Source organism: Nomascus leucogenys, chromosome 15, assembly GCF_006542625.1.
Source record: "Nomascus leucogenys isolate Asia chromosome 15, Asia_NLE_v1, whole genome shotgun sequence".
In the NCBI taxonomy this organism is placed as follows: domain Eukaryota; kingdom Metazoa; phylum Chordata; class Mammalia; order Primates; family Hylobatidae; genus Nomascus; species Nomascus leucogenys.
Window position 1 is genome coordinate 66,584,975 of NC_044395.1, and position 17,878 is coordinate 66,602,852.

The 17,878-nt window shown below is 44.4% G+C and overlaps 1 protein-coding gene across 5 annotated transcripts in view; it reads right to left on the reverse strand.

Annotated features, from left to right (window-relative positions):
* The window catches only part of TRIM5 (tripartite motif containing 5), a 39,545-nt gene extending 24,362 nt beyond the window's left edge, over positions 1-15,183 (reverse strand). For 3 of the 5 annotated variants that reach the window (XM_030828611.1, XM_030828610.1, XM_030828607.1), the window contains exons 1-4: positions 15,090-15,183; positions 3,638-4,118; positions 2,953-3,048; positions 2,098-2,328 (exon numbers count right to left, since the gene is read on the reverse strand). In XM_030828611.1, the coding sequence (XP_030684471.1) occupies positions 2,098-2,328; positions 2,953-3,048; positions 3,638-4,057 (747 nt within the window). In that variant the 5' untranslated portion in view covers positions 4,058-4,118; positions 15,090-15,183. 5 annotated transcript variants of the gene reach the window in all.
* Between the last annotated feature and the right edge of the window lie 2,695 nt (positions 15,184-17,878).

Here is a 17,878-nt window from a genome sequence, read left to right on the forward strand (position 1 = left end):
TGAAAAAGATGAAATAATAAAGATCAGAGCAGAAACGATACAGAAAGTTTAAGAAAAGATAAAATCAATGTAGCAAAAAGCCTTTTTAACTTCGTAAAAGTTAACAAAATTGACCAAATATAACTAAAAGGACAAAAAAAGGGAGAGAAAACAAATCACCAAAATCAGGAATAAAAAAGGAGACATAAGTGTGTGTGCTGTAGATAGAAATGAAAGGAATTGCAGATGGATGTCAGCAAAATAGTATCATAGGAGTCTCTAGCAGTTGTCTCCCCCAAAAAACAATTTAAACAACCATCCAAGAACTAAAACACCTCACCAGAACTAAGAAATAGGGTGGGAGCTTACAGCATCTGGGTATAGCACGGAAAGAAGAAAAAGACTCATGGAAGAATGTAGGAAGGACAGTTTTACATTTTCCCTTTCACCCCTCTTACAACTCCAGGCAGCATAGCATGTGAGAGGTACCCTCCACAAGGAGGAAGAGGGGAAAATGAGCACCAAACGTTACCTCAGACCCTAACACTGGGCTCAACCTAGTAAAACCCAGCCTGGCAGGTCTCAAGGCACCAGACTCCAGACCGGTATCTATGGATAAGCCTCCAGGCCGTATCTCACAGCCTAGGCTTTAGAACTGTGCAGTGGACTCAGTCTACGGGCCATCTAAATGCCAGGTTGCCCTCAGTGGTAGGACCATTCTCAGTTGTGTTGGAACAACTGGATAGCCATATGCAGAAGACTATCTCACACCATGAAGGACTTTAAGTAAAGCAAGTCAGGAACAGAAAGACAAACACTGTATAATATCACTTAGTATGTAGATGTAAAAAATTGTTGAGCTCCAGGCTGGGCACGGTGGCTCACACTTGTAATCCCAGCACTTTGGGAGGCCGAGGCGGGCGGATCACAAGGTCAGGAGATCGAGACCATGGTGAAACCCCGTCTCTACTAAAAATACAAAAAATTAGCTGGGCGTGGTGGCGGGCGCCTGTAGTCCCAGCTACTCGGAGAGGCTGAGGCAGGAGAATGGCGTGAACCCAGGAGGCGGAGCTTGCAGTGAGCCGGGATTGCGCCACTGCACTCCAGCCTGGGTGACAGAGCGAGACTCCGTCTCAAAAAAAAAAAAAAAAAAAATTGTTGAGCTCATAAAAGTAGAGAGTGGAAGAGGGGGTTCCAGGAGCTGGGGTGTAGGGAGAGTTGAGGCCGATATTGGTAAAAGGATACCAACTTCAGAATGAAAAGATGACTATCTTTAAGAGATCTATTGCACAATGTGGCAATTATAGTTAACAATGTATTGTATTCTTGAAAATTGGGATGAGAGCAGTTTTTTTTTTTTTTTGGGATGGAGTCTCGCACTGTTGCCCAGGCTGGAGTGCAGTGGCGCGATCTTGGCTCACTGCAAGCTCCGCCTCCTGGGTTCACACTATTCTCCTGCCTCAGCCTCCCAAGTAGCTGGGATTACAGGCGCCCGCCACCACGCCAGGCTAATTTTTTGTATTTTTAGTAGAGATGGGGTTTCACCGTGTTAGCCAGGATTGTCTCAATCTCCTGACCTCCTGATCGGCCTGCCTGGGCCTCCCAAAGTGCTGGGATTACAGGCGTGAGCCACCATGCCCAGCCTTTACTAGTGAATTCTATTGAGCATATAAAGAAGAAATGATAGCAGTTATTTAATTTTTTTCAGAAAATTAAAAAAGAGGAAAAAGTCTCAATTAATTCCATGAAGGAAAAAAATAAAAAGCATCTGGTATTTTGACGTGTATTTGTTTGCCAGTGGCTAAGCTGAGCAATGAAAAGCTGCACTGATAAGTCTCAACACTAGAATACAGAGCACAGGAACCTATCAAACATGACTAGAGCTAATTGATCATCTCTACTATGCCAAATTTTTCTACTGCTCTGGATAAATTAATAAAAATGGGATTATCTCTTGCTACTTCTACATTCAATTATTCCTATAACTTCAGCAATTGATTCAGAAAAGTGGTCCTGCAGAGAACATTGTTAATATTTGAAAGAGCACAGCAACACAGAAAAGGAAATAGCCTTCACTTTTCTTTAATCTCAGTGCTCAGGCTTCTTTCCACTTTTTACCTGAAGCAGCTCCATCACTGACCCCTGCAGCCGATGCTCCAGATCTGAGATGAGCTCTCTCACGGACTGGGTCTGCTGCACCATCTCAATTTCAGACTTCATAAGCCTTTTCAGAACGTCTTTCTCCTCCTTCTCCAGGTTTTGCAGCTCATTGCTCTCCACCCAGTCCAGGATGTGTCTCAGTTGCTCAAAATCTGCCAAGATGTTGGTTTTGTCATACTGTATTTGAGTCTTCAGAGATAAGAAAAGAGAAAGGGGCACTTAGTCTACCAGGCAGAGGCTGTTAGCCAGAAAAAGAGCTGTTTCTTTTGGAGAGTTCTCACAAGGAGGGGACATAGTAGCAGGAGAGTAGGTCTTAGGAAAGCTGATTTGTCCTATTTCTTTTCCTTCATGACATTTTAAAACAATGACCTTGAGGTTCATCCTGCATCAAAATGGGTTACCTTGATGTAGCTTACCTTTCACACAGCTATGCAGGACACTCATGCCTGCCTGTATTACTTCTCAGCCCAAGTTCAAACTCCCTGCCAAAAGTTGAACACTGAGGACAGGATCATGAGCCATTGCCAAATGTCTTCCCCAGGTAGTCACGGACTCAAAAGGTAGCACAAAAATAGAATGCAGGATTCACTAGCCATCCTCACCAGAGAGATCCTTCAAGTAAATAGCTCCCTACTGTGTTCAATGTGACATATTCACTCCCCAGCCACCACACCCCATCAGGGAAAGGATGAAGAGGACTAATCAAATGACTTCTGGACTTATCAAGTGTCAGGGAATAAAGAGGAAGAAAGCTCCTTCCCATGGTCCTGCCCAGATTTCTAGCTAACTCCTTCGGGAACCACATCCTCTTGCCTTCCAGGAAGCTTTCTCTTCTCTGATGTCAGCTTCCAACTCTTCAGCTTCCTGCTGCTTCTGCCTCAGCATCTGCAGAGCTGCCTGGAGCTTCATCTGTGAGAAAGGAATCACACCATAGTCAAGCTATGAGGTTTCCCAGCACCTACATAGAGTATAAACATGAAATAAATCAGGTTGATCTCAGAAGAAACAAATTTGCAGAAACTGTGAGAATGGCAATGAGAATCCATGACTTGGAAGAAAACTTACATTGGTGAATGTGCTCCCTACATCTCAGGTAATAGACCTCCCCACCTCCTCACCATGAGTAGACTGATTCTTTTTGTCCTAGAAGAAAAAACCGATCCTGCAGCAAGGAAAGAACTTACATCTCAACCCACTCGTTACTCTCCTGCTGAAAGGGGTAATCAGAGCTTTTCTTGGACACCAAATCTCTACCCATCTAACCCAAGGTACAAAATATTTACTCCTGGCCAGGAATATATACTCTAGGATTATTCTCCTGTAATTGGGTGAAATGCAAAAAAATGTCCTTAAATCCTCAGAAGTTAAGCATAGCATGAAAAAAATAATCCCAGGCCTCAGGTCTATCATGACAAGGCAATTAATGTCAAAGGCAAAGTGAAAATTTTCCATCTGGTCCCATTTTCTGCCCTCTCTTCCCTCCATCCCAGTCTCTTACTTGGTACTCCTGGGCAACCTCCTCCGTGAGGAACGTGTGGTGACCACGGTGCTCCTGAGACCGCTCACAAAGCCAGCAAATGACCTTCCTGTCCTCCCGACAGAAGAGTAGAAGTTTCTCTCCATGGCGTGCACAGTGATCAACCTTCTGCCCCTCCTCTGGGCTCAACTTGACCTCCCTGAGCTTCTCCACTATGTTAGCTACATGCCGATTAGGCCGTATGTTCTTATGCTGGTAACTGATCCGGCACACAGGGCAGCTTCTCTCTCCTTCGTCTGGCATGGACGTTTTGTGGTTTGCAGTGAGGCATGCTTGGCAGAAGCTGTGGCCGCAGTCCAGACTCAGGGGTTGTGTCAGGAGTTCCAGGCAGATGGGGCAGGTCACCTCCTCCTTTACATTAACCAGGATTCCAGAAGCCATAGTAGCTACTCCACTGCTCCTGCCTGTCCTGGCTGCTGAGGTTCCTCTTGTTCACAGATCCCTGCGTGATTGGGAAGGTTAAAATGGGACTAAGTAAGAAAGGTAGAAATAGAAAGGATATTGATTGTGCACAATTAGAAAATGGGCAGGATGAAAATAATTAAAGACAAAAAAAACGGGGAGAAATAAGAAAAGGTGTTTAGTTACCTGGTAATAAGGGCTTTTCATAATCACCTTAAATACTTTACTCCCAGTTCATGTCATATGACAAATTCTGTTCTTATCTGTGCATTGGTTATCATTTTTCTTTACTTTCAATGAATAGAAAACAGACTGAGGTCTTTTCTACCAAGATCTTTGTGTGACCCATCATCTCTCCTGGCTTTTCTTTCCCATGCCAAAACACATCCTCGATATTAAAATCACCAAACCATTTATGCCTCAGGGCTTTCACATTTGCTCTTCTCTCAGCATGAACTGTTTCTCTGATGTTAGTATGATTTTATTAAATTCTCTCCTTACATGTTATATTATCAAAAATACCTGCTCTGACTACCTTATGTGCAGTGTAACAAATCTCACCACTCACTGTACATTTGCAATGATTGCTCTTATTATCAGCAGAGTGAATGACTGTTTCATCAAATGTATAAATAGACATAATAATTGATTTACAAAATTTATTTACCTTCAATATGGTGACCTGAGATGACCCCGTATTCAGGGTCCTCTTTCACTGGCCTCTTTGCTACTCTTTTGGTTAATCAATGACAAATGGAGATAATGGCATATATCCAATTAATACTCAGAGCAATTGGGGTGTGGAAGTAGAGGAATCCACAACAGCTGGGAGGTTCTGGGGACTCTCATCCTGAAAGTTTGCCAAGGACATTTATTGGAGCCTGAAGGTATAGACATGGTGTAGAGAGTGATGATAGAAAAATACTCAGTGGATCACACATGTTGGAGACTTGAAAACTAGGAACACAGAGGAAACGGGTATCAGTCTTGACAGAGAAGTCTCAAAATATTAGATGAGATGATTTTGTTCCCGGACCAAACGGAGGGTCGGCTGCTTCTTCTCACGGCCCAATAACGAGATGCAGATTTACCGGGAAAAAAGGGAGTTTTTATTTCTGCGTACAGGGATAAAGCCTGGAAAATATCGCCAGATCAACTCAAAATTACAAAGTTTTCCAGAGCTTATATACCTTCTAAGCTATATCTCTATGTATAGGTGTGCATTCATCTAAAAGCATAAGTAGTTAACTTCTTCTAATCTATAACTAAGGTCTGAGTTTTAAAGACCTTCCTCTGGCGCCTCAGTAAATTTACGTAATCTAGATGGGTCCAGGTGCTGGGGTAATTACCCTTATTTTGTCTCTCCTGCTAAATCATTAAGGTTTGGGGAGTTCCTTCAGACCCCCAATAAACTTGTTTGTGGAGGCCTGGGAGTTCCTTCAGACCCCCATAAAACTTGTTTAATCCTAAACAGGTCCTAATCGATTCCTTTGTTATCTTGACATGCTTCAAGGCCCAGGAAAGGCCTGGGCAAAACTCTCGGTGGGCTTCTGTTACATTCCAGCCTTTGTATAAGGGCACTGGCTCTATCAGCTTTTAATATTTTTTTTTCTTTTTTTTTGAGACGGAGTCTCGCTCTGTTGCCCAGGCTGGAGTGCAATGGCGCAATCTCGGCTCACTGCAACCTCCGCCTCCCAGGTTCAAGTGACTCCTCTGCCGCAGCCTCCCGAGCAGCTGAGACCACAGGCACGCACCACCACACCTGGCTAATTTTTGTTTTTTTTTGGTAGAGATGGGGTTTCACCATATTGGCCAGGCTGGTCTCGAACTCCTGACCTTGTGATCCACCTGCCTCGGCCTCCCAAAGTGCTGGGATTACAGGCATGAGCCTGGCTTCAGCTTTTAATATTTAACTTAACCAGCTGGGTGTGGTGGCTCATGCTTGTAATCCTAGCACTTTGGGAGGCCAAGGCAGGCAGATCACCCGAGGCAGGGAGTTCAAGACCAGCCTGGCCAACATGGTGAAATTCTGTCTCTACTAAAAATACAAAAATTAGCTGGGCTTGGTGACGGGTGCCTGTAATCCCAGCTACTTGGGTGGCTGAGGCAGGAGAATCGCTTCAACCTGGGAGGTGGGGGTTGCAATGAGCCGAGATCATGTCACTACATTCCAGCCTGGACAACAGAGCAAGGCTCTGTCTGAAAAAAAAATAAAAAATATAAAAAAAAAAGTAACTAACAGTTAGTGCTGAAACAGTTGTTATGGAGGCCTGCGTTAGTGAAACTTGGCCTGCCACAATTTGACAAATTATTGTTGAAGACTGATTATATGCTAGCAACGGAACCAAAATCAAGACAAAGATCAACATGGTGTTTAATCTACTATAAACTTGGCGTTCACCTAAAAACTTATAGTGAACTAAATGATCAGCCATATATATACGAAATAGCAGATGTGATGAATACTACTAGACAGGTAAGTGCTCTCGGGAAGTCAAATAATGAAGCAAACCAAGGGTTATCCAAGAATTACTAATTGAAAACATAAAGGTTTAACTGAAGCGTGATATGAGAAAACGCAGGATGAGAATAGGGCACATGTATCAGTAGAAGAAGTTACATACATGAATAACTTGTTCATGGAAGATGCAACATCTAAGCGTTTTAAGTTGCCAGTTTCCTATTGTGCACAGACCTATTATGGTGCCTACTGTGCACAGACTTGTTAGACTTTTAGTATTACAGGGACCAGAAAATGTGACACATCCCAAATGACATAACATCTGGGAATTCTTTCTTAAGAGCGAGGAAAAATTAGGCTGGGCACAGTGGCTCACACCTGTAATCCCACCATTTTGGGAGGCCGAGGCGGGCAGATCACCTGAGGTCGGGAGTTCAAGACCAGCCTGACCAACACAGAGAAACCCCGCCTCTACTATAAATACAAAATTAGCCAGGCGTGGTGGCACATGCCTGTAATACCAGCTACTAGGGAGGCTGAGGCAGGAGAATCGCTTGAACCCGGGAGGCAGAGGTTGCGTGAGCTGAGATTGCACCATTGCACTCCAGCCTGGGCAACAAGAGCGAAACTCCGTCTCTAAAGAAAAAACAAGGGCGAGGAAAAATTATTAGTGTCAACCGTCCATTAAAGTTATCATTCTCAATCAGCAGAAGAAAGTGAGGACACAATTAACGTTGAGCATGGGTTGCGAAAGGTTAGACAGATCTAGTGTGCAAGTGGGAAGATCAGTTAGGATATAGGAGAGAGCTGTTGACAGCTTGCAGGACAAGGTGATGGAGGAAATGGAGAGCAAATGAGAGTGAGAGAGAAATCGAGATAAAAGGAACAGTACTGAGAACTAGACTACACATGTGGGACCAAGGGTTAATATCAGGCTTGAGCTCTTTTCTCCTGTAAAGATGATACTGGCTTATCCTTCTAGTATTCTTTTCTTCTAGGAAATTTATTGGGTTACAATAGAGTGAAATGTCAGCTGTCTTGCTAGCCTACATGAGGCTGTTATTGATAATAATATACTCTGTAATAGAAGTATATAGTAAGAGTACAATAATCTATTGAGAGTAAATATATGCTGATATATAAAGCACATTTGGACTAGGAAGGCTGTATATAGATCTTAAATTCCAGTTGGTAGGAACAGACCTCATTTTCCACCACAAAACCAGATATGTCCCTTTTGAGTCCCTGAGAACTGTTCTCATGAGCTTTCACAAGATAATCAGTCCTTTGGGGTACTAGGCTTATCTAACCTACAGCAGTTTCACACACATCCAGCCAGTTTCATCTCTTAGAAAACTCAGATGATAGAGATAATACCTCCTGTACTACCCTAGGGACTCTCACTGAGAACTCATCTGAGGAAGCTGTGCCACATGGTTCTTCTGTCCTGCATACCCTGGCTGAACTACACGAACCTGGCTAGTTTAGGGCTGTTATGTCCCCCAAGGGAAATGGCAAACCAGATTGGAAACTGCTGCTGGTGTTCAGTCAGGGAAGTATCACAGAGTGGTGGCTCAGAGATGTTGACTGATAGACCTGGGTTCAGTAACGACCCTGTGGCCTCAATCTAGGATCAAGGGCTGTCAGGAGTTCCAAGTAAATGGAGCTGTAAAGCTAAAAACAAAGTAAGAGAAGACCTTAATAGATACTGATGTGTTGCTGGCTGTCAAGGGTTCATGGTAAAACAAAGATCTTCACTGTGAGACAGCTGATGAGTCTTTCCCTTGTTCTGAAAAAGGAAAAGAAATGTTATAAAGGCTATATGGAGATAAATTCAGACCTACACTCCTCCCATCATCTGTGAAGGCCATAAAGAACAAGGCTGAATGAAGGTGGGATGGAGGCGCAATCCATCCAGTGGTACAGATACTGAAAATGGGCCAAGGACATATAGTGTTATGCTTCAGGGACGTTGGCCTGTATCAGGCTCTGATAAATAGCAAGATCAAAGGTTTAAATCATATGATAGTGTCTAGCCTTGTTTATGACTCAAGTTGTGATCCAAACATGAGAGTGAGGACTCCATTTATCTTTTATTCCATTAAAAATTGCACTAGCACTGAGATGCATCAAGAGCCTACGGGAGGGAGGAACGGAGACTGCCTTCTGCCATGCGGCTGTGAAAATTATGTTTCATGTGAGATTACAAGGATCCAATGTCAAAGTAACTGATGCCATAACAGACATAGAAAGAGGAATATGCAGACGAACCAGAATTTCCACACATGCGGCTAACCCCACCACTACCTCAGCAGTGACCCGAGGGCCGCACAGCAGTCAGGGAGGTTGAGACGGGAACACGATTATCTGCCTGGTATCTCTCAGGTCAGCTACCTGCCATACATGTCAGGTGACTGCACCTTACACATGGACCTTCTCCTGACATCTGAGATCATGAGAATGCAAACCCAACATGTCCTAGAGGTGACAGCTAAAGACAAGCAACAAAGACATTATAAGACAATAATAAGTTTTTGTAAAATCCAAGCAATATACATTATAGACAGAATTTTCTTCTCCTGTGACCGGGGTAAAACTTTCTCTAAGCATAATATAGCTGCAAATTACTGATGTTATATGGGAAGGCATCACCTTTCATACATAGGTGGGGAAAATGAAATTGTACTGAGATTCATTTGCTAAGCAATATCATCTAATACTGTTGTAGGAGTTATTAAGAAATTGTTTTAGGCATATAGAGAGGGAAAGGGGTGCTTGGGAAGTTTTCATTTGTTTTAAAGCAGCTCCAGAAACATTTCTTGTCTAGCAGAAAAGCCCCGGCTCTTAGAGCTGGGCCAGCAAGCTTTAATATGCAAATACTGGCCATTAGAAACTGGGTCCAACCCAAACATGGTGATTCCCACCATCTTCTTCCTTGCCCCAACATGTGCCAGGCAATATGGCTGCCACCAGATATCCCCGCATGTGTAAAACATTGTGGTGCCCTGCATTTGCATACTGAAAGGCTAGGGTGAGAGGGCTAGTTTTTTCACGAGCCACGTGAATGACATGCCTGGTCAAACCAATCCCCTGAGCCCTATGCAAATCAGACACCACCTCCTCCAGCCTCCTCCTATAAGCAGCCACTTTTCCACTGCACATGAGGTTTTTCTCTTTGTCAGATCCCCCCTTCCCCTGTCTCTCTATGGGGGAGCTGTTTTTTTTTCTTTCTTCCTTCCTTCCTTCCTTCCTTCCATTCCTTCCTTCCTTCTTGCCTATTAAACTTTTCGCTCCTTAAAACCACTCCACGTGTGTCCGTGTCATTAATCCTATTGGCGCAAGACCAAAAACCTGGTGTTCCTACAGTCAGAGCCGTATCCATAGTACTGTGTAGGAAACACAGAAACTCAGCATAGCCTATACACTCAGTAAACAAGCAACACAGAATACTTCTGGGGTCAAATTTGTGAGGGTTTTTCCCCAAAATAGAAGGAAGCATTCTTTCAGCCACAAACACCAACGGGGTGTCTTCTAATTCCATTCTGACATTATATCTGGAGATAGCATCAGATTTCACAGGCTGAAGGCTTGGTCCCACAGACTGCCCCCCCAACTTCTGATGCCAATTGCAAGCCTCAGGTTGTTTTACCTGTGCTTCTGACTAACTGGCTATAAATCAGGGTTCTCCTCTTTATATATACTGGTTCATTATGAAGGACATCACAAAGTATACAGATGGATGCATAGGCTGACGCATGAGAGAAGGGGCATGGAGCTTCCCTGCCCTCAGCAAGCACACTAGGCTTCAGAAACCGCCAAGTGTTCCGCTATTTGGAACCTCATTGAACCCTGTCCTTTTAGGTTTTCATGGAGGCATCATTACATTAATATAATTGATGAAATCACTGGCTACCAGTACGACTTAACCTTTAGCCTCTCTCTTCTCCCCAGAGGTTGGTGGGTGGAGCTGAAAGTCCCAACCCTCATTTCCTGCGTTAGTCTTTCTGGAGAGGACCCCCATTTCCTGAAGCTACTAGGGGCTGCCAGCCATCAACTGATTAATTATCATACAAAAAGACACTTACCACTTTGCAGATTCAAGAATTTTAGGAGATGTATGCTAGGAAACAGTGATGAAAACCAAATGTATTTCACAATATCACAACCATTTAATGGTGTACTCCCCATCATACCAGCAAAATAAAAAAAAAAAAAGGAGATTATTGAATTAATTCTAAAAATCTTGAAATATCTAGTGTGAAAGGAAAATAACAATCTGGGGCCCCAAACTCACTATGTCAAAGGGAATACTAAAGCTTGGGAATTGGGCCACGCAAAACTGCCTTCCATAATATTTTGTTCCTAAATAGATAGCTGCAAAGATAGAAGGCCACATACCTCCCAGGTGGCTTCCCTCACAATTTGCTCACAAGGAAATTTCTTGTGGGCCCCAAGGTCTTTACTCTGAAACAGATCTGTTGAATTTCACCCTGACAATGTCAATTAGCAAGCTTATCTTCACTAGTATGGGACAAAGACAGAGGATAAATCATCCCTCAGCTCACCTGAGACAAATGGATGTTTGACCGTTTCTGCTACTCTGTTTATCTTGTGTAAAAATGCAGATTCACTGAGTGGGAGACAGTGCATAATTGATTACTCCTCCAAGCCCTCCTTTAACATGTAAATTATGGATTCAGCCATCGCTAGCTAAAGCCTCAAAAGAATGTAACGTTTTGCTTCTTTTATCGACTCTCCTCCATTTTTTTCTTTTCTCTTTCTTCTTTAAATACTGAACTCCTCAAACCCTCTTTGGAAAAAGCATGAATCACAGATGATGTTCCTGTGATTTTGTGTTCCCTTTTCCTAGGCATGTCCTCAACCCTGGCAAAATAAACATCCAAATTGATTGAGGCCCCCCTCCATTCGTTTATTTGGTTTACAATGCCATGAGAAAGATACTCTGTATGAGTTCAGAAGATGGGTGCCAAGCACTGATTTATCACCAGAAGCAGGGACAAGAAATATGAAGCACAGGTGAAATCTCCAAAAATCAACCTTGAGGCAGTAAGATTTGGTCAGATGAAGGGAAGTTGGGATGAGAAAAGAGTTTTGCCTGGAGTCTTCCATATAAGCTTGAACTAGCTTAAGTGCAGCAGCTATACCTTCCATGGGAAGGACATTTGGGATTGAATACAGAGGCTCCCCATGAGAGAGACTCCCTCTCTCACGTGTCTCAGGATCCTGTTATCACACCACTTCTGACATCTGATATCATTATCAACCAAGTGTCGATGAAAAGAGTCAAACTCTGTAAAATATTTTAAAGAGATTTATTCTGTGCCAAATATGAGTGACGATGCCCTATGACAGAGCCCTCAGGAGATCCTAAGAACATGTGTCTAAGCTGGTTGGGGCGTAGCTTGGTTTCATATATTTTAAGGAGACAAGAGACTTCAATCAAATACATTTAAGAAAGACTCTGGTTGACGATTGTCTTTATCTAAAGACCTGGGATCAAAAGAAAGGAAATGTTTAGGTTCAGATAAGCAACTATGGAGACCAAAGTTCTTATTGTGCAGATGCAGCCTTCGGGTAGCAGGCTTCAGAGAGAATAGATTGAAATGTTTCTTACCAGACTTAGAATCTATGTTGAAGTTCGTGCTGGAGAATGAGTCATGTCTGACCCCCACTTCCTGTCATGGCCTGAATCAGTCTTTCAGGTTACATTTTAAGAGCAGCCTGGCTGAGGAGAAAGTCCATTCAGGTGGCTGGGGGCTACAGAATTTTATTTTTGGTTTACACAAGTACTCATTTTGTTTATTAAAAGTTAGAAAAGGTGCCGCCTCTGGGTATTCTTTCCACATGCTTCTCCTGCTCTTCGTATCTCACGACTAAGCTCTGCTTTTGGGGGACAGATACGGCCCAAGGAGAGGGAGGAGCAAGGTTAATGATTTTTAAGAAAATCCAGTAGTTCCCTGAGTCTGGACTTGGTGCCCTAGTAGAGGCAAACAGATGCTGTCACCAGGGAAGCCCTGATGAAATAACTGGGAAAGTTATTTTTCTTAACGTTTTTATTTATTCCCTTTATTTATAGATAAAGTTGCTTAAAGAAGCCAGACTGCCCAGCATGGTCCAGATCTTGACCCCTGACCAGATCCAAGGGGGAAATTAGACCTCCAAACCAGCGTATAAACTGGAACTGACAATCCCTAATTGCCTTTAGATCATTAACATATCACTAGAGTGTTAAATTACCCCCCCTCGACACCAAACAAGAAAATCTCCACCCTTTTTTGTGCCTGGGTTGTATTGAGAGGTGACAGCGTGCTGGCAGCCCTTGCAGCCCTCACTCGCTCTGGGCGCCTCCTCTGCCTGGGCTCCCACTTTGGCGGCACTTGAGGAGCCCTTCAGCCCACCGCTGCACTGTGGGAACCCCTTTCTGGGCTGGCTGAGGCCGGAGATGGCTCCCTCAGCTTGCAGGGAGGTGTGGAGGGACAGGCGAGAGGGGGAACCAGAGCTGCACGCAGCGCTTGCGGGCCAGCTGGAGTTCTGGGTGGGCGTGGGCTTGGCGGGCCTCGCACTCGGAGTGGCCGGCCGACCCCCGGGCAGTGAGGGGCTTAGCACCTGGGCCAGCAGTTGTTGTGCTCAATTACTCGCCAGGCCTTAGCTGCCTCCCGTTGGGGCAGGGGTCGGGACCTGCAGCCGGCCATGCCTGAGCCTCCCCCATTCCATGGGCTTCTGTGCCACCCCAGCCTCCCAGACGAGCGCCGCCCCCTGCTCCACGGTGCCCAGTCCCATTGACCACCAAGGGCTGAGGGGTGCAGGCGCATGGCATGAGACTGGCAGGCAGCTCCACCTGCCGCCCTGGTGCAGCATCCACTGGGTGAAGCCAGTGGGGCTCCCGAGTCTGGGAGGGACTTGCAGAACCTTTATGTCTAGCTAAGGGATTGTAAATGCACCAATCAGCACCCTGTGTCTAGCTCAGGGTTTGGGAACGCACCAATCAACAGTCTGTATCTAGCTACTCTGGTGGGGACTTGGAGAACCTTTAAGTCTAGCTAAGGGATTGTAAATACACCAATCGAGCTAGATGTCTGTATTTAGCTCAAGGTTTGTAAACACACCAATCAGCACCCTGTGTCTAGCTAAGGGTTTGTGAATGCACCAATCGACACTCTGTTTCTAGCTAGTCTGGTGGGGAGGTGGAGAATCTTTGTGTCTACACTCTGTATCTAGCTAATCTAGTGGGGATGTGGAGAACTTTTGTGTCTAGCTCAGGGATTATAAACACACCAATCAGCGCCCTGTCAAAACAGACCACTCGGCTCTCTGTAAAATGGACCAATCAGCAGGATGTGGGTGGGGCCAGATAAGAGAATAAAAGTAGGCTGCCGGAGCCAGCAGTGGCAACCTGCTCCAGTCCCCTTTCATGCTGTGGAAGCTTTGTTCTTTCGCTCTTTGTAATAAATCTTGCTACTGCTCACTCTTTGGGTGCACACTGCCTTTATGAGCTGTAACACTCACTGTGAAGGTCTGCAGCTTCACTCCTGAGCCAGCCAGACCGTGAACCCACCAGAAAGAAGAAACTCTGAACACATCCGAACATCAGAAGGAACAAACTGCGGACACGCCGCCTTTAAGAACTGTAACACCGCAAGGGTCCGCGGCTTCATTCTTGAAGTCAGTGAGACCAAGAATCCACCAATTCCGGACACAGTATGAAGACATGTGTTTATAAACAGAGGTGGCACAACGGGAGTTCCACCCTGTAGGCTAACACTCCTTTCTCTCCCCATACACAGTTCTTTTAAAGCCAATGCTTTCCACTGTTTTGGGGGAGGGGGCTTTAGAGAAGGTGCTCTCTTATTCTCCATTCCTAGCAAGAAATAAAACCTGCTTGCCTTTTTTCCCATTATCTTTGTAACCAATATGAACTAGGGAAAGAACTCCGTTTACCAGTGACAATGACAGGACTACAGAGCTGGACAGCTGTCACACCATCAAGGCTGATGTCACAGAGACCGGCCAAGGTGATGAGAACTGACCTGTAGATTTACGCAGAAACACTACATTAGTACACTAATAGGCATTAAATCATTAGGATTCCAAGGCCCCTGTCTTTGCCCTTGTTAGGAGAAGATACTGAAAGAGAATTCTGGCTCTCTACAGCAAACTTCAATTAAAAATTATAGAATAGGGAGGGGATGGGGAGAGAGTCAGCATGGAAAAATAACCAGCCTTCCAGGAAACAAAGCCCTTCACTTTAAAGCTCTCCCTTCTTTCAAATCTGCCTGCCCGCCAGGGGGCTCTGTTCCCCTCAGTCAGCTCTGGCAGCAGGAAGTCTGTGAACTGTGTCTTCTCCCCATCCCCGCACAGCTTTTCAGATAAGTTAAACTCACCAAGGTAAATTCAGTTTTCTCCCAAAGACTTCCTACTTCTGCCCTCCACAAAATCACTCAATACACCTTCAGACACCAGTGCAGAAGCAGTGATTCTGGGGAGAAGAGTGAAGGCAGGCCAGGGAAGACATGGTTAGGATTCACTCACCAATCCACGGGCCTGATCTGCACACAGGAATTTTCCTAGAGGAACTGCGGGAAATTCTTGCTCACACCCAGGGCAGGAAAGTGAAAGAGAAACTATGGGCCAATGGCATTTCTCCACGTAGGGCCTGGTGAGTCCCGCCCTCTGAATGAATCAGCCGGCTGTGTAGCTGTGCTGTTCACAGGAGGAGCCATGGGAACTAGAGGCATTCCCACTCAATCTCCCTTTTCTCTTGAGTCTCAGGATCTTGTTATCATGCCACTTCTTCTGACATAGTTTCAGATTAACCCAGCCAAGTATTAAAAATTAGAAAAGGTGCCCTTTTTCGAAATTCTTCCAATGTGCTCCTCTTGCTCCTGATCTCACAAGCTGAGTTCTGCTTCTGGGTGACAGATATGGCCCAAAGAGAAGGAAGAACAAAGTTAATGATTTTTAGAGAATTGCAGTAGATTTCTGGTCTGGACTTAAAAATCTTATAGGACCTACGAACAGAAAAGGAGCTGCAGGTAGGAGAGATGTCATATCATTAAGACTCTGAAACCCAGAGAGGACAGGATGCTAGAAATTTTTCTGGAGAGGGCCAGACGCGGTGGCTCATGCCTGTAATCCCAGCACTTTGGGAGGCCGAGGCGGGTGGATCATGACGTCAGGAGATCGAGACCATCCTGGCTAACACGGTGAAAACCCATCTCTACTAAAATAAAATAAAATAAAAAATTAGCCGGGCGTGGTGGCGGGCACCTGTGGTCCCAGCTATTCGGGAGGCTGAGGCAGCAAAATGGCGTGAACCCGGGAGGTGGAGCTTGCAGTGAGCAGAGATCGCGCCACTGCACTTCAGCCTGGGTGACAGAGCGAGACTCCATCTCAAAAAAAAAAAAAAGAAAAAAATTTATCTGGAGAGCGATAAAGAAATACCACGTTATTGGCCGGGCGCGGTGGCTCACGCTTGTAATCCCAGCACTTTGGGAGGCCGAGGTGGGCGGATCACGAGGTCAGGAGATCGAGACCACGGTGAAACCCCGTCTCTACTAAAAATACAAAAAATTAGCCGGGCGCGGTGGCGGGCGCCTGTAGTCCCAGCTACTAGGAGAGGCTGAGGCAGGAGAATGGCGTGCACCCGGGAGGCGGAGCTTGCAGTGAGCCGAGATCGCGCCACTGCACTCCAGCCTGGGTGACAGAGCGAGACTCCGTCTCAAAAAAAAAAAGAAATACCACGTTATTACAGTGATAGAAGTTCAACTGTTAACTTTCAAAGAACTCTCCAACTTCCTGCTGTTGTCTTTTCCAAAGTATCTATTGCATCCCGGAGCAGGGCCAGGCCTTCCTCTCTCTTCTCTTCTGGTTACTATGCAAAACTGGTCCAAAAGGCTGAACTGTGGTCCATGTACCATAGCCTCCCTTCTAAGCTTTCCCTTACTGGGACATCTCAGGAAGTCCACACTGGAACTAGGATCACTGGTAGAGAGGAGTATTTAGTTTGAAAATGAAAATGCCTAAGGAGAAGGCAATGGGGAGCACTGCAGTGGGCAGCCTGTTATCACTTAATCCCGTCATCAGTAACCCCATACCCCCTCCACACTATACCCCCGCAGCTTTAAGTTTCATGAAATCAGGTAGGGGGCTTTTACATTTTGTTCTTTATTGTCTCAGATTTACTAGAATATGGCGTATATAAGGAGTAATATTTAAATAGATATGAAGATATATAACTATTAATCTAATTTTAACTGAATTGAATATCTTGATGTCACATTTCTGTTCTATTCTTGCTGTAAAGATAACTGCTGTGTCACATAGTTTAATTTAAATATTCTTCTGGCATTAGCAATAATTATGTGGCAGTAATAATTATAATAATTAGTATTATTAATAATTGCAATCAATTAATAATTACAATTAATTATTATAATTAATATTACTAATTAACTAGTAATAATTATGTGGCATTAGTAATTATTACATAATGATTACAGTTGCAGTGGCTCACCCCTGTAATCCTAGCACTTTGGGAGGCCAAGGCGGGTGGATCGCTTGAGGTCAGGAGTTTGAGACCAGCCTGACCAACATGGTGAAACCTCATCTCTACGAAAAATATAAAAATTAGCCAGGTGTAATGGCAGACGCCTGTTATCCCAGCTACTCAGGAGGCTGAGGAAGGAGAATTGCGTGAACCCGGGAGGTGGAGGTTGAAGTGAGCCGAGATCATGCCACTGCACTCCAGCCTGGGCAATAGAGTGAGACTCTGTCTCAAAAAAAAAAAAAAAAAGAAATAATTATGTAAAATTTTTAACAAATTTTAAACGATTTTTTAAAATATCCTCTCTGTTTTCTTCCTAAGTATTATTCAGACTCTAACCATATTTACTCTTATTTTGCTCCTTTTCTTGAAGAGAAAAAATGTTAAATATCCATGGACCCAAAGGTGGAGATATTTCATTTGATTCCTCTTCAAGCAGGAAAGCAGGATACATAAGGTTTACAGAGAAAACACAGAGATCCAACAATAATTCATTTTTTCTACAATTTAGAACATAGGTTAGAATATGGAGCCTGCCAACATGCTCAACTCTGGTGACAAATTGTGTGTGGTGCATTCAGGTTTTCTATTGGCCCAGGTTTTCTGGTATCTTGTCAGGACCTAATATTCCTACTGTTTTCTCTCAGCTGCAATTAATACTTCATGAGATAAATCAGACTAGGATGAAAGGTCACTTCAGATGTTCAAAGACAGAGGAGAACAAAAGGATGGCTATGAGATCTATGGAAGTGCTGAGAAGGGAAGAAATAATGGA